The 13,267-nt window shown below is 39.6% G+C and overlaps 1 protein-coding gene across 2 annotated transcripts in view; it reads right to left on the minus strand.

Moving 5' to 3' along the window:
- Positions 1-13,021, minus strand: part of ZYG11B (zyg-11 family member B, cell cycle regulator) — a 76,612-nt gene extending 63,591 nt beyond the window's left edge. The window contains exon 1 of one of the 2 annotated variants that reach the window (XM_040231160.1): positions 12,836-13,003. In XM_040231160.1, the coding sequence (XP_040087094.1) occupies positions 12,836-12,865 (30 nt within the window). In that variant the 5' untranslated portion in view covers positions 12,866-13,003. Of the gene's footprint in view, positions 1-12,835 lie in introns of both variants that reach the window. The other variant, XM_040231159.1, reaches the window with a different exon arrangement.
- Positions 13,022-13,267: the final 246 nt, after the last annotated feature.

The following is a 13,267-nucleotide window of genomic DNA, read 5'->3' on the forward strand; positions in this document are numbered from 1 at the left end:
CAGTGGTAGTCGGTCACGCCCACCTTTCTTAATACATGCTGTCCTCTCTCCTTAGAATACCCTTCTCTTCCTCTCATCTATCAAATTCCTACCGACACTACAAGAGCCAGGACACATGTGCACTGCTCCATGAAGCTGTTCCTCATATCCCAAAATACAATTGATATAATCACATGACATTCTCTATACAGTTCTATTTCAATTATCCACTGTATAATTTTTACTTGTTTAGATGGCCATCTCCCTCTCAAGACTATGAATTCAAGGAAAGTTAGTAGTTCTCAAATGCTTTTTGTCTAAGATCCATGTAAGTGGGGCAAAAAAAACCTCATAGCCTATCCATCCCTCCTGGTTCCCAATGCAAAACCATATTAACAATTATCACTACAAGGGAATTTTACCAACATTTCCTTCACCAAGAAAAATGGATGTTTCCTATTCAAGTTACAAAACACTGTCAAAGTCTAAATCTGCAAATTTTTATGTCAAAAGTTCTTTTAGTACAAATATATATATATAACCACACACTAGGTTAAGTCAATGATAATTTACAATTAAGACACAAAACTAGTAACAATAAAAAAAAAAATACCACCATCTCAATACAACAATGCTGAAGCACTGATTACAAATCTCTCTTCCAAAGTACGGGAATTATAATAAGCTACATTTGCACACATGTAAAGGTAGATTTGCAACACTTCCAAGTATCATACAGAAGAACAGACTTCTTCCTAAGGAGTCTTTGAGGAATCATATGCTGACACTCATTAGCTCTTCCTAATCTTATGGCTTTCTTTTAATCTTCCTAATTTTTAAATTTTCTTTCTTATAGCCTCCATTCTTGATGTATTCAGTCATCTATGCAATATTCAGCTAGAGGCATACTCAGTCACTTTCCCATGACTTAGTTACATAATTTGTTGGTTGGTTTGTTTTCTATATGTAAAAGCTTCACTCTGTTACTATGTCACCAGGGTCAGGGCCAAGAAGCATTTCAGCATTCTGAGCAGTGGTCTACCCATTTCCAGCAAGTGGGGAGGTGGGGCACACTGGGAATTGACTACATATTGCAACTGTAGTCTACTGCTGGAGGAGACTGGGGCTTCCACTGTTGCTCGAGTGATAAAAAATGAACTCCTCATCAATCAAGCATCCTTTATACTTAGGACCTAAAGTCCCAAAAAATGCATCAGATAACTCACTTGTTGAATGAATTAGTAAGTTACTAGATGACATCTCAGAATTAATTTTATTTCTCAAGAAACTACTTCAGGAAACATCTGATACAAAAAATAGTAAGACTGCCTTAATTCCTCAAGACAGACCTTGTGGACTTCAAAACTATTAAATAATGAGGTCTCTCTTTTGATTAATTAATTAAAAGGAAAAAATACTTCATGGATGATACCAGGAACAGTATTTAACAGTAAAAAAATCAAAATCACATCCTTTATATCATTTGATACCCATAATAACCTTATAAAGTAAAAGGAAAAATATTACAAATTTCATTTCACAGTTAAGGAAACTGAGGCACAAAAATGAAATGATGTTTCCAAAGACCCTGTGCTTAATAGGAAGGATACTCGACCTTGATTTGAATTCAGTGGTGTTACACTGCAAATTATTTAGCTTTTCTGATCCTCTGTCCTATCCTTTGTAGAATGGGGATAATATTAGTACTTATCTCCTGGTGCTATTGTCAGGATGAAGTGAGAAACTGTTTTTAAAGCCCCCAGCACAATGCCTGGCAGAGTAATTACTCAGTAAATGTTCCCTTCCTACTTAATAGCCATGATCTTGCACAAGTTATGTAAGTTCAAGTTTCAGGCACATAAGGCAGAAAGTTCATGACTGTAAATTCTCGAGAGAGACTATTCCCATCCAGAGACCATGTCAAGACGAGTAAGCTCCTTTGTTTCCCTCCACCGTGAGGCAGATATTTTTAGTCTATGTTTTCACCAATGGCGTGATGTTAGCTGTTAGGGCCCTGGCTTTATGTAGTTGTCTTGGTTATGATTCATGAATCAGGTTCAAGATCGTACCTCCTACCTGAAAAGTTCCTAGGACTGACAGATCCTCCAATAGAAGGCAAAAAGGCTCTGATACTGGTTTTTTCTATATCCCCGGATGACTTTTTCCTAAAGACTGGACCAACAACCAGGTGACTACAAAGATCACAAACTTGACAATTTCAGTATTAGAAATAAATTTTTTACGGACGTCTCTCTGGGGGACTATGTAATAAATACTGTGGTGCAAAGTGTGGGTTTGGAAGTCAGACTGCCTGGATTAAAATGCCAGCTCTGTCACTTACAAAATGATGTAAGTTTAGGCATGAGTACTTAATCTTTCTGTACCTCAGTTTCCTGATCTATAAAAACACACCATAACAGTACCTACATCACAGGATTGTTGCCATAAATAAATTTTAGGTGTAAGACACGTAGAACAGTGACTCAGTTCAGTTCAGTTGCTCAGTTGTGCCCGATTCTTTGCAACCCCATGAACCACAGCACGCCAGGCCTCCCTGACCATCACCAACTCCCAGAGTCCACCCAAACCCATGTCCATTGTGTCGGTGATGCCATCCAACCATCCCATCCCCGTCATCCCCTTCTCCTCCTGCCCTCAATCTTTCCCAGCATCAGGGTCTTTTGAAAAGAGTCAGCTCTCTGCATCAAGTGGCCAGAGTACTGGAGTTTCAGCTTCAACATCAGTCCCTCCAATGAACACCCAGGACTGATCTCCTTTAGGATGGACTGGTTGGATCTCCTTGCAGTCGAAGGGACTCTCAAGAGTCTTCTCCAACACCACAGTTCAAAAGCATCAAGTTCTGGCATATATTAAATGCTCCGTGTGTGTGGTGTGTGTGTGTGTGTGAGTCAATCAGTCGCGTCCAATTCTATGTGATCCCATGTAGCCCGCCAGGCTCCTCTGTCCATGAAATGCTCCAGGAGAGAATACTGGTGGGCTGCCATTTCCTTCTCCAGGGTATCTTCTTGACCCAGGGATAGAACCTAGGTCTCCCACACTGCAGGCAGATTCTTCACCATCTGAGCCACCAGGGAGCCATGAATGCTCAATAATCGTTAGCTATTACCATACAATGTAAACTCCATAAAACAAACACTATGCTTTGTTCACTGCTCTGTTCCCAGAGCCAACAAGAATGTCTAACAGATAGGCACTAAATGTTTATTGAATGAGTAAATGAATAGTCAACACAAATTTGTTAGGTGTGTTTAAAGTATTTATTTGCCCCTAGAGAAAGAGACCATATGTTCAGAGAGAAATATTAAGTCCCAAGTCTAGCAATAAAATTAAACAATGGGATTGAAAAGCAGACAGTGTCATTTGACTTCATCGATATAAGACACTTCAAGATATTGAAACAATCTTTGACTCCTCGTTTTAGTAGTACTCCGTGGTATATTTCTTTTTAGTTTATGGAGTTTTTTCCCCCTTGTGGTAGTAGTAAAGCCACAGGTATATTGTACTCAAGGGTACAGATATTTTCAATTATTTGGCATGGACTGAGGGGAGTTATTATTATTATTTTTTAAATACTAGGGAATTCCCTGGCAGTCCAATGGTTAGGACTCCCCGCTTCCACTGCAGGGGACATGGGTTCGATTCCTGGTCACATGCCATGCAGTATGGCCAGAAAAAAAAAAAAAAAAAAACAAGCAAAAACCACCAACTACTCTTCAGAGATCCCTAGACACCAAATAAAGTTGCAGGTATGACCAACCTAAATCAAAAAGCAGAGACATTACTTTGTTAACAAAGGTCCGTCTAGTCAAGGCTATACTTTTTCCAGTGGTCATGTATGAATGTGAGAGTTGGACTATAAAGAAAACTGAGCGCCGAAGAATTGATGCTTTTGAACTGTGGTGTTGGAGAAGACTCTTGAGAGTCCCTTGGACTGCAAGGAGATCCAGCCAGTCCATCCTAAAGGAGATAAGTCCTGGGTGTTCACTGGAAGGACTACCTGATGCGAAGAGCTGACTCATTTGAAAAGACCCTGATCCTGGGAAAGATTGAGGGCAGGAGGAGAAGGGGATGACGGTATGGGATGGTTGGATGGCATCACTGACTCAATGGACACGAGTTTGGGTAAACTCCAGGAGTTGGTGATGAACAGGGAGGCCTGGCGCGCTGCGGTTCATGGGGTCACAAAGAGTCGGACACGACTGAGCGACTGAACTGCACTGAACTGAACTGAACTGAACCTTCTTACATGTATCACTTCAAGGCTTGGCCAGTGTGGCAAAGGGCTCTGTGTTAAAGGGCAAGAAGCTAGATTTCTATCTACAAAAGATCAAGGCTTGCAAAGGTAAATAAATCCGCTTCCCTTCCATCTTAGCTCATGTAATAAAGCTATTCCATGAAACAATACAAAAATTCAGGTCAGCAGTCATTTAGCAGACGAGCAGATCATAGCAATCACGAACTCAAAGAGATACTTTAGCATTATTTTCCTCTTAACTACTAGCATTAGTTTTGAAATATAATATGGTAAACAGAGAAGCTGGGTTAATAATGGAAAGAGCCCTGGGCTTGCAGTCAGTCCCAGCTCTGCTATTTAGTAGCTGTGTGACCTTAGGTAAAGAAATTAACTTCTCAGTTTTCTTATCTGCTAAACCTCTATCTTGACTACCTCACAAAATGGCACTGAGGAATAAATGGGATGTGTATGAAAATGCCTTTAAAATACTAACATACTATGGAAATATTAACATAATTGAAAGAAGGGTTTTCTCTGTGAAAAGTTGGATAGTATATTAATGGAGGTAAGAGTTCAGGTTCACCCGAAATTAAAACCTATTAAAGCAGTCTGCCACTACAGGTAATAGAATGTACCGACTTTACTAAAATATTTACCTTTAACATGCTACAACCTTACTACAGTTTTTAACAGGTGTGAAAGGTCACAGAGAGAGGATTTAATACAACCTTTTCACTTTAGATTTAAAATGGGAGGCACAGTGAGGTGAAACGACTTGCCAAAGGTTACAAGGCCTATGGAAAGAAAATAACTGATATTACATAACCAAGAGCACTGAAACTTTTTTTTAAATGCCCTTAGAAAAGGAGACTATGACATTGAACATGCATTAAGATGCTTTTGAGAGCTAAGCAAAGTGTTCATACAAGGGAGAACTGGAGATAGGAAAAAAGAAGAAAGATCTTTATATAGAGTTAACAAAATGTTTAAATAATTTAACCACCCCTCTACATTTACAAGTAACTGATTCTTTACTATCTGTATTTAAATATTCTATTCTTTGGAAGGATACTTCCACAAATTATAGACAAATAATTTGTAAATGTTTATACAAAGGGATAGGGCTTTGCAATTCATCTCAAAATCATCTGGCTCCTTCCCCAGCTCTTCCTGATGAACACTCTCGAAAGAAATGTTTATCCCGTGTCAAAACTACTACTTATGCTAACAAGAGAAACTACCTGATCCAAAATTTCTTACCCATCAAAACTCTTTTTCTCCCCTCAGAGGACCTGTATGAAGTGTTCATCTATTTCTCCCTTTTTCATGACTCACATCTCAGTAAACATTCACCTTATGCAATTCTCTACAAAGTACACACATTATGCCAACTGTTTAAGACATGAAGCTGAAAAAACATAACACTGTACTTACCCACAGACAGCTCATAATCTGAAGAGACAGCCAGCCTCATTAAAAATACTAACACCATACAGTAATTCCCGTACCCAAAGCACATATAATGTACAAGGGAGGCATAAGAAAAGGAGGAGCCCATGCCTACCTGAGGGTAAATGCAGGCTTCACAAAGGAGGTAGGGCTTAAAAGGAACTTGAAAGTTCAATACTCAAGCAGACAGCATTCCAGGCTAAAGGGAAGAGTCTAAGCAAAACTAGAGGCATGATAAACAGTATGTGTGTTCAGTATAACTGAACATAAAATGCAAGGACTTTTTCTCATAAAATGATTAGCTCATTAAAGAATTAGAGCTTAAGAATCCTCGTATACTGCACAGAACTATTTGCTGGACTCCCACTATGTGATTTGATTTATGTTGCCAAGTACACAGGATACAGATATTTGTAGACCCACTGCTGGCTACAGGTACAGTTGCTACCCGTGTTGTGCAGTACAATCTGTGTGGCTGCAGCAGCCCTATAAGACCACTGTAAACTAGTGGGCCCTAAGCTGTAGGTTTCTTTTGTGGAATGAAGAATCCACAAATTTACATGCATACCAAGTATGCTCTGTACACAATAATATCTTGAAATGTACGCTTTCAATGCCCAACAGATGCTATTAGAATTATAATTTCCACCAGCCTTTGGGGCTTTTCCCTTATTATTGTGTTCTAAAAGTATATTCTGGTCATGTGTCTCAAGCTTTTCAACATGAAAAAGGTATCTAAATGCTAAAGACAGAATGCCACCAACATCTGACACTCTACAAATGCTCTGCAGAAGGTGATTTGGCAAGACAGATCAAGAACCATAAAATCATACACACTCTTTGACCAATTTTCTCTCAATATTAAATTACTTTTAAAATGGAAACAATAGTACAAATGTTTTAAATGCCTGAATTCAGTTTAGATTCTGAAAATCTCAGAGTCCAGGGAAGGTGTTTGAAATAGCACAGACTTAGGGGTCAGACAAACCTGTGCTTGAATCCTGTTCAGTCACTTATTCAGTACATGACCATAATTGCCTGATTTCTCTAAGTCTCAGTTTTCTCAACTGTGCCATGAGAAAACATCATCAACCGCACGGAACTGTGAAGATTAATTAATACATCATCTGATACTGTGTGCTCACTAAATGTGTGAGATCATGCTCTCTAAATAAATGTCCCAGCATTCAAGAACTTTGTCTTAACATTTTCCTCTATTAATTACTAGCATTAAAAATATCTTTTATTCCTCCACAAATAATGACTATTTCTGCTACTTATTGGTTGTGTGTTTTAAGGGTTAGTTTCAGAACCTATGAAAAAAGTAGTGTTCCTGCCAAAATTTCCTAATTCAAGGATGACTCAATCATTAAATTCAACATTGATATTTTGCTTTGTATTTTTTTAAGTTTTATTTAATTGAAGTATAGTTGATTTACAGCGTTGTACCAATCTCTGCTGTACAGCAAGGTGACTCAGTTATACACAAATAGACACTGATTTGTGTATTTCTTTTTTACCATATAATGAAAAAATTACTTAAAATATTCTCCTTTGAAAACAGAATAGTTTGAGAGTATCCAAAAATTGATCTACTGAACATGTGTGAATTAGTGGAAATTAGGAAACTGGCTCATCATATTACAGACACTCAATTGTTACACACTGAACAACAGTAATTTTAAATTATTTTTATTCTTATAATGAACTGTTGGTGAAAGAAAGACAGGAAACATAAGTTGCAATGACAAAATAGGAGTAAATGAGTGCATTTATCTTATCAGGACTCTTAAATGGTACATCAAGATATCTCAGTATTTTTAAGTATTGAAAAAAGAAATGTGATGATAATTCTATCCAATTTGGATTTTCAATATTAGGAGTAAACTAACCATACTTCCTGGTGGCTCCAATGGTAAAGAATCCGTCTACAATGCGGGAGACCCGGGTTCGATCCCTGGGTCAGGAAGATCCCCTGGAGAAGGAATTGGCAACCTATCCTAGTATTCTTGCCTGGAGAATCTCATGGATAGAGGAGCCTGGAGGGCTACAGTCCATGGGGTTGCGAAGAGTTGGACACAACCAAGTGACTAAGCACTACTGCAACACCCGTACTTCCAATGCTTTATTTGTGGAGACAAGCTTGTAAGCAGCAGCCTGGAAGCATTCTTTTTATTTTGTCATTGAGAAAAAAAAAATAGAAAAATTAGAAAAACCTACTAATTTTTACTTATCTACCGCTCAGAGTAATGAAAATCACAACAAAAATGAGCAAATAGGACCTAATTAAACTTAAAAGCTTTTGCACAACGAAGGAAACCAAAAGCAAAACAAAATAACTGACAAAGGATTAACCTCCAAAATATACAAAGAGCTCATGCAGCTCAATATTAAAAAAAAAAAAAATCAAACAACCTAATCAAAAGACAGATGGAAGATCTAAACATACATTCCAAACAAGACACACAGATGGCCAAAAAGCACATGAAAAGATGTTCAACATCACTAATTATTAGAGAAATGCAAATCAAAACCACAATGAGGTATCATCTCACACCAGTCAGACTAGCCATCATCAAAAAATCTACAAACAATAAATGGCAGAAAGGGTGTGGAGAAAAGAAAAACCCTCCTACACTGTTGGTGGGAATGAATTGGTGCAGTCATAGAAAACAGACTGGAGGTTCCTTAAAAAACTAAAAATAGTGCTGCCATATAATCCAACAATCTCACTCTTTGGCATATATCTGGAGAAAACTATAATTTAAAAAGGTACATGCACCGCAGTGTTCACTGCAGCGCTGTTTGCAATAGCCAGAACATGGAAGCAACCTAAGTGTCCATGGACAGACAAAGAAGACATTTTTATATCTTTATATGTACAATACACATACAATATGTATTATACAGATACAAAGCAATATTACTCAACCATAAAAAAATAACTAAATAATGCCATTTGCAGCAACATGGCTGGACCTGGAGATTGTCATACTGATTGAAATAAGTCAGAGAAAGACAAATTTCATATAATAGCGCTCAAGTAATCTTAAAAAATGGTGTATATATAACTTCTTTATAAAACAGAAATAGAGTCACAGATACTGAAAACAATCTGATGGTTACCATCAGGGAAAGGGGGAGGGGTAAATTGGGAAATTAGGATGGACATATACACACTACTATAATAAGGACCTACTGTATAGCACAGGGAACTATATGGGTAAGGAATCAAAAAAAAAAAATTTATCTATAACTGATTTAACTTTGCTGTACAGCAGAAACTAACACAATATTGTAAATCAACTATAGTCAAATAAAAAGTAATTTAAAAAAAAGACCTACTGATTTTTAAAGTACAAAAAAGCAAGAATTCCTAATTTAAGGTTAAAAGTCAGTTCTTATGTATTTTTTAAATTAATTTTTATTTTTGAATATGTGGGTCTTTGTTGCCACAAGGGCTTTTATTTTTCTCTAGTTGCAGCAAGCAGGGGCTACTCTCTAGCTGCCAGTGCATAGGCTTCTCATTGCTGTGGCTTCTCTTGTGCAGAGCACAGGCTCTAGGGCTTGTGGGCTTCGGTGTTCCAGCTTCCGGGATTTAGAGCACAGTCTTAACAGTTGTGGTGCACGGGCTTAGGTGCTCTGTGGCATGTGGGATCTTCCAGGACCAGGGAACAAACCCGTCGGCAGGCATTTCCCCACATACATCATGCCTCCTTCGGTTTCAGCTTCTATGCTCAAATCAGTCCCTTTGCTAAGAATAGCTCTCCTTCTCAAACTCTTATCCAATGAACCCTCAAAAGGTAAAACTCTAACTGAAATGGTCTTTCTCAACAAAGTCTACCTGACTTTCTGATCCTTCCCAAAGTCAGCCATCCATTCAACAAATATTTATTAAGCACATGTTATGCATCAGGCACTATTTAGGTGTTAAAGACACAATATGAGACACAAAACAGGTCTTATACACAGCCATGTTCAGTAAATAGCAGCTATTAATGCTGCTGCCTAACCATATCATTTGAAATAGTTCCACACACAAATATATTTAATTTTATACCTTACCCTGATTTTATTTCTTCTTAGCATTTACAACTATTCTCATAATATATTTGTTTATTGTCTTTTCTTTTTTTTAACCACTTTAACCACAATGCCTAGAACATCACCTGGCCCTTAGAAGCTAGTCAAGTCACTTCTGTATCAATGATTTTTATAGTCTGAAGGCAGAGACAGACATTAACTGAAAAATCATAGCAAAAAATATAAAATTACAATTGATGTATATTCTATCAAAGAGACTGACATGACGGAAGTGTGTGACTTCACAGTGTTTTTGTTTTGTTTTGATGAGTAGGCAAGGGAGTTGGGGTTTCCCGGACTTTCTTGAGCTGAGAACTCCAAGATATGCAGTTAAACAGACAAGAGACAGTACTAGGTCATTCACAAACGCTATTCCTTCTAACAGGTTTTCTACAACACAACTCAACTCCTGTCATTTAGTCCCTTAGGCTTCTCCTAAAAGTAAGACCCTCTGGGAAGCCATCCCTAACTTTCCCATATCATGATCCTGCCACTTTTCCTTTTTCAGCACTCTTCAGATTTATAATTACTCTTTTTGCTTGATGCTATACTGTCCACAGACAAAACATACAAAAAAGCGGAGACCACATCCGTTTTATTACTTGCAATATCCTCAATGTCACCAGTCAATGGCAGTCCAAAAACTGTTAGATGAATAAAAAGGACTACATCTTAAACCAGTGATTCTCAAAAATGTGGCTTATAGTTCAGGAACACCGGCATGACGTGGTACTTGTTAGAAATGCAAACTCTCAGGTCCTACTCCAGACCTAATAAATCAAACTCTAGAAGTGGCAGACCACAAGCCCTCCAGGTAATTCTGATTCATGACAGAATTTGAGAACCCCTGTCTTAGACACATCAACTATTCAAAATATAACCTAACAATGAAAATTTTGAAAAATATAAAACACAAAGCTTTATCATAATATTTGGTTCTATTTATTGAGTGCCTATTACACCTATTACACAAGGAAATTTTTTTTAAGTAGCCTCTACAAATAATTTTTAGCTCATAATGAGCTAAAATTTTGCCTTCTCTTCAACTCTCCCATACATATACTTTTACTCTGTGTGTATGTATTTTAACAAGGAAAAATTCAGTTAGTTGGAAACAGTCTAAACCATAACCATGTCTAATATGTCTAATTCTAGTCTCATTTCCTACTACACATCCTCATTCCTGCATTCTTCATGCCACATAAAAGTAATCCTACTACCTACAATACATCCTCATTACTTTCTATTCACATTCACAACATTCTTCCCCTACCCAAAATGATCTATATAAACCCTATTCACTTTTCAAGCCCAGATCAAATGGAACACTTGGATCCTAAACCCCCAAAAAGGAGTTTATAACTTCTCCCTCTGTACTCATACATTCACTCTCTGTGGGAAGGCTAACACTGTCAAAAATCTAGCCACTTGGTGTACTTGTTGGGACAGCTCTTTATTCTGAAAAGGTCACATCTTAATAAATTTCCTTTCTGCACCAAAAATAAGAATCTCAAACTCACTCTTTCTGAGTAGCCCACTAGTTTTCTCAAATTTCAGTTCAAGATCACATTTGTCAGATAGGAAAAATGAGACCATCAAGTTAAATCATTTCAAGTACCTACTTGGCCTGGGCACTGGGAATAACTGGAGGAAGGCATAATAACTGTGTGGAACTCACATTACAGGGGAAGAAACAGATTAACATACAATAGCTGTGTGATGGGTTGTTGTGCAGGCAGACACTGGAGAATGACCACCTAAAAATGCAGAGTCAGTGAGTTAGAGAAAGTTTACAAATTAAGTAACTTTGAACCACTCTTCAAAAAACAGGGAAAAAAACAGAAAGTGACTATCCTCCTAGGAGAACATAATTACCAGGACTTTGTTTTGACTAGAATGTCTTATTCCTCCCAGAGACCGAAATTTAGATTGCTCTATATGCTGGAGCAACGGATTAATCAAATGAACTGACTCAATGAAAGACCCACTGAAGCTTCAAACAGGACAGAGAGAGAAAATCTGCAAATATAAGGCTCTCCCAGCTAAAAGCAGAGAGGGTAAAACAAATGAAGATAATAGAGGTACCAAGGAGACTGTCACAAACTGACTGCCAAGCTGATTTTCCATCTCCAGATGCCCTGGTCTCAGTCTCCAAACAAAAACAAACCATTTGTTCTGAGTAACAAAAAAGCCTGTAAATAAATATTTTTTAATTTCCCAAACTATACTTCCACAATAAAAGATGCTCAAAATAAATATTCAATTTAAAACATTTTAAGTTTCTTCTATCAAAAAGCTAGATATCTCATAAGGCCATAGTATGCATGCCGGCCCGCACCCCACGTCTCACTCCGCCGCTCCAAAACACACTATCACTCAGTTTTTGCAAAGACATTAGGTAATCAGGCTTGCAAGCTCTCTCCAATCTACTCCCTTCCCTAGACAAAAAAGAAAAGGAAGAAAGCCTCCGACTCCCTATCTGCCCGCCCAACAGCTCCTGGGAAGCAACCGCCCTCAAATTGTTCCTGCTTAGACCCTTGAATCTCGTAGAAGGAAATGGGGACAGCTGTGAGAGCGCGGAAGAGAGGACATCCAATAAGGGGGAGAGGAAATGTGGATGGTGGAGGACGAAGGGGATAAAGGATACGGAGAGGAGATAAAATGATGAAAGGGGGCAAAGAGCAGGAGCAAAAAGGAGGGAGGAAACCGAAGGAAGGTGTAGAGATCCCAAAAGAGAGAACAAGGCAAAACCATAGAGGAGAAAAGGAAGGTCGGATTAAAGGACGAGGAGGGGGAGGCAAAGGGGAACGCGAAAGAGGCTGTCACTGGGGGGTGACTTAAAAAAGGGGGGATGTCACCGAGTGGAGAGAGATGCAGGGGGTGTCGGGGGGGGGGTGTTACCCCAGCAGGTGGCCGGGGCACAAGGGGAAGAAGGAGCGGATCAGTCAGGGGTAGGTAACAAGGAAGGGAGGTAAAGGCAGGAGCACGGGGCATCAGAGTTGGGGAGGGCAGGCCCGCGGGGGCCAGGGTGGCGGGCGGCCGCGGCTCAGGCAGGCCTCGCTCTCTCACCATGGCTGCGCCGGCCTGGTCCTCGGGCATGCAGCCTCTGTCCTGGGTTCCGCGGCGGGCCGGGCCTGAGCCCGCCCCCAGGCTGAGCCTGCGCGGGGGCTCCAGGAGGCTCCGACGAGCGGCGGCTCCGGGCTGGGCCCAGGCCTCGGCCTCCTGGCCTCAGAAGCTGGAAGTGCAGCAGCCGCAGCCGCAGCCCAACCCGGAGCTCAGACTCCGCCCCCAAGGCCCCGCCCTCGTCCGCGAGCCCACGATTGGCCCCGCCTCCGCTCTCACTGCGCAGTCTCGGCGGAGGAGTCCCGACAAAAGCTCGCGCACAGCTCCGGTTCTGTGGCTTTTCACTCTCCCAGGCCTTTAAAGCAGCTGTACTTCCTCAAATAACCAGAGCTTTAAACATAAAAACTTTAAATATACCTCCTAACAGGAGACTAGAGC

The sequence above is a fragment of the Oryx dammah genome, unplaced genomic scaffold (genome assembly GCF_014754425.2).
Source record: "Oryx dammah isolate SB20612 unplaced genomic scaffold, SCBI_Odam_1.1 HiC_scaffold_28, whole genome shotgun sequence".
In the NCBI taxonomy this organism is placed as follows: domain Eukaryota; kingdom Metazoa; phylum Chordata; class Mammalia; order Artiodactyla; family Bovidae; genus Oryx; species Oryx dammah.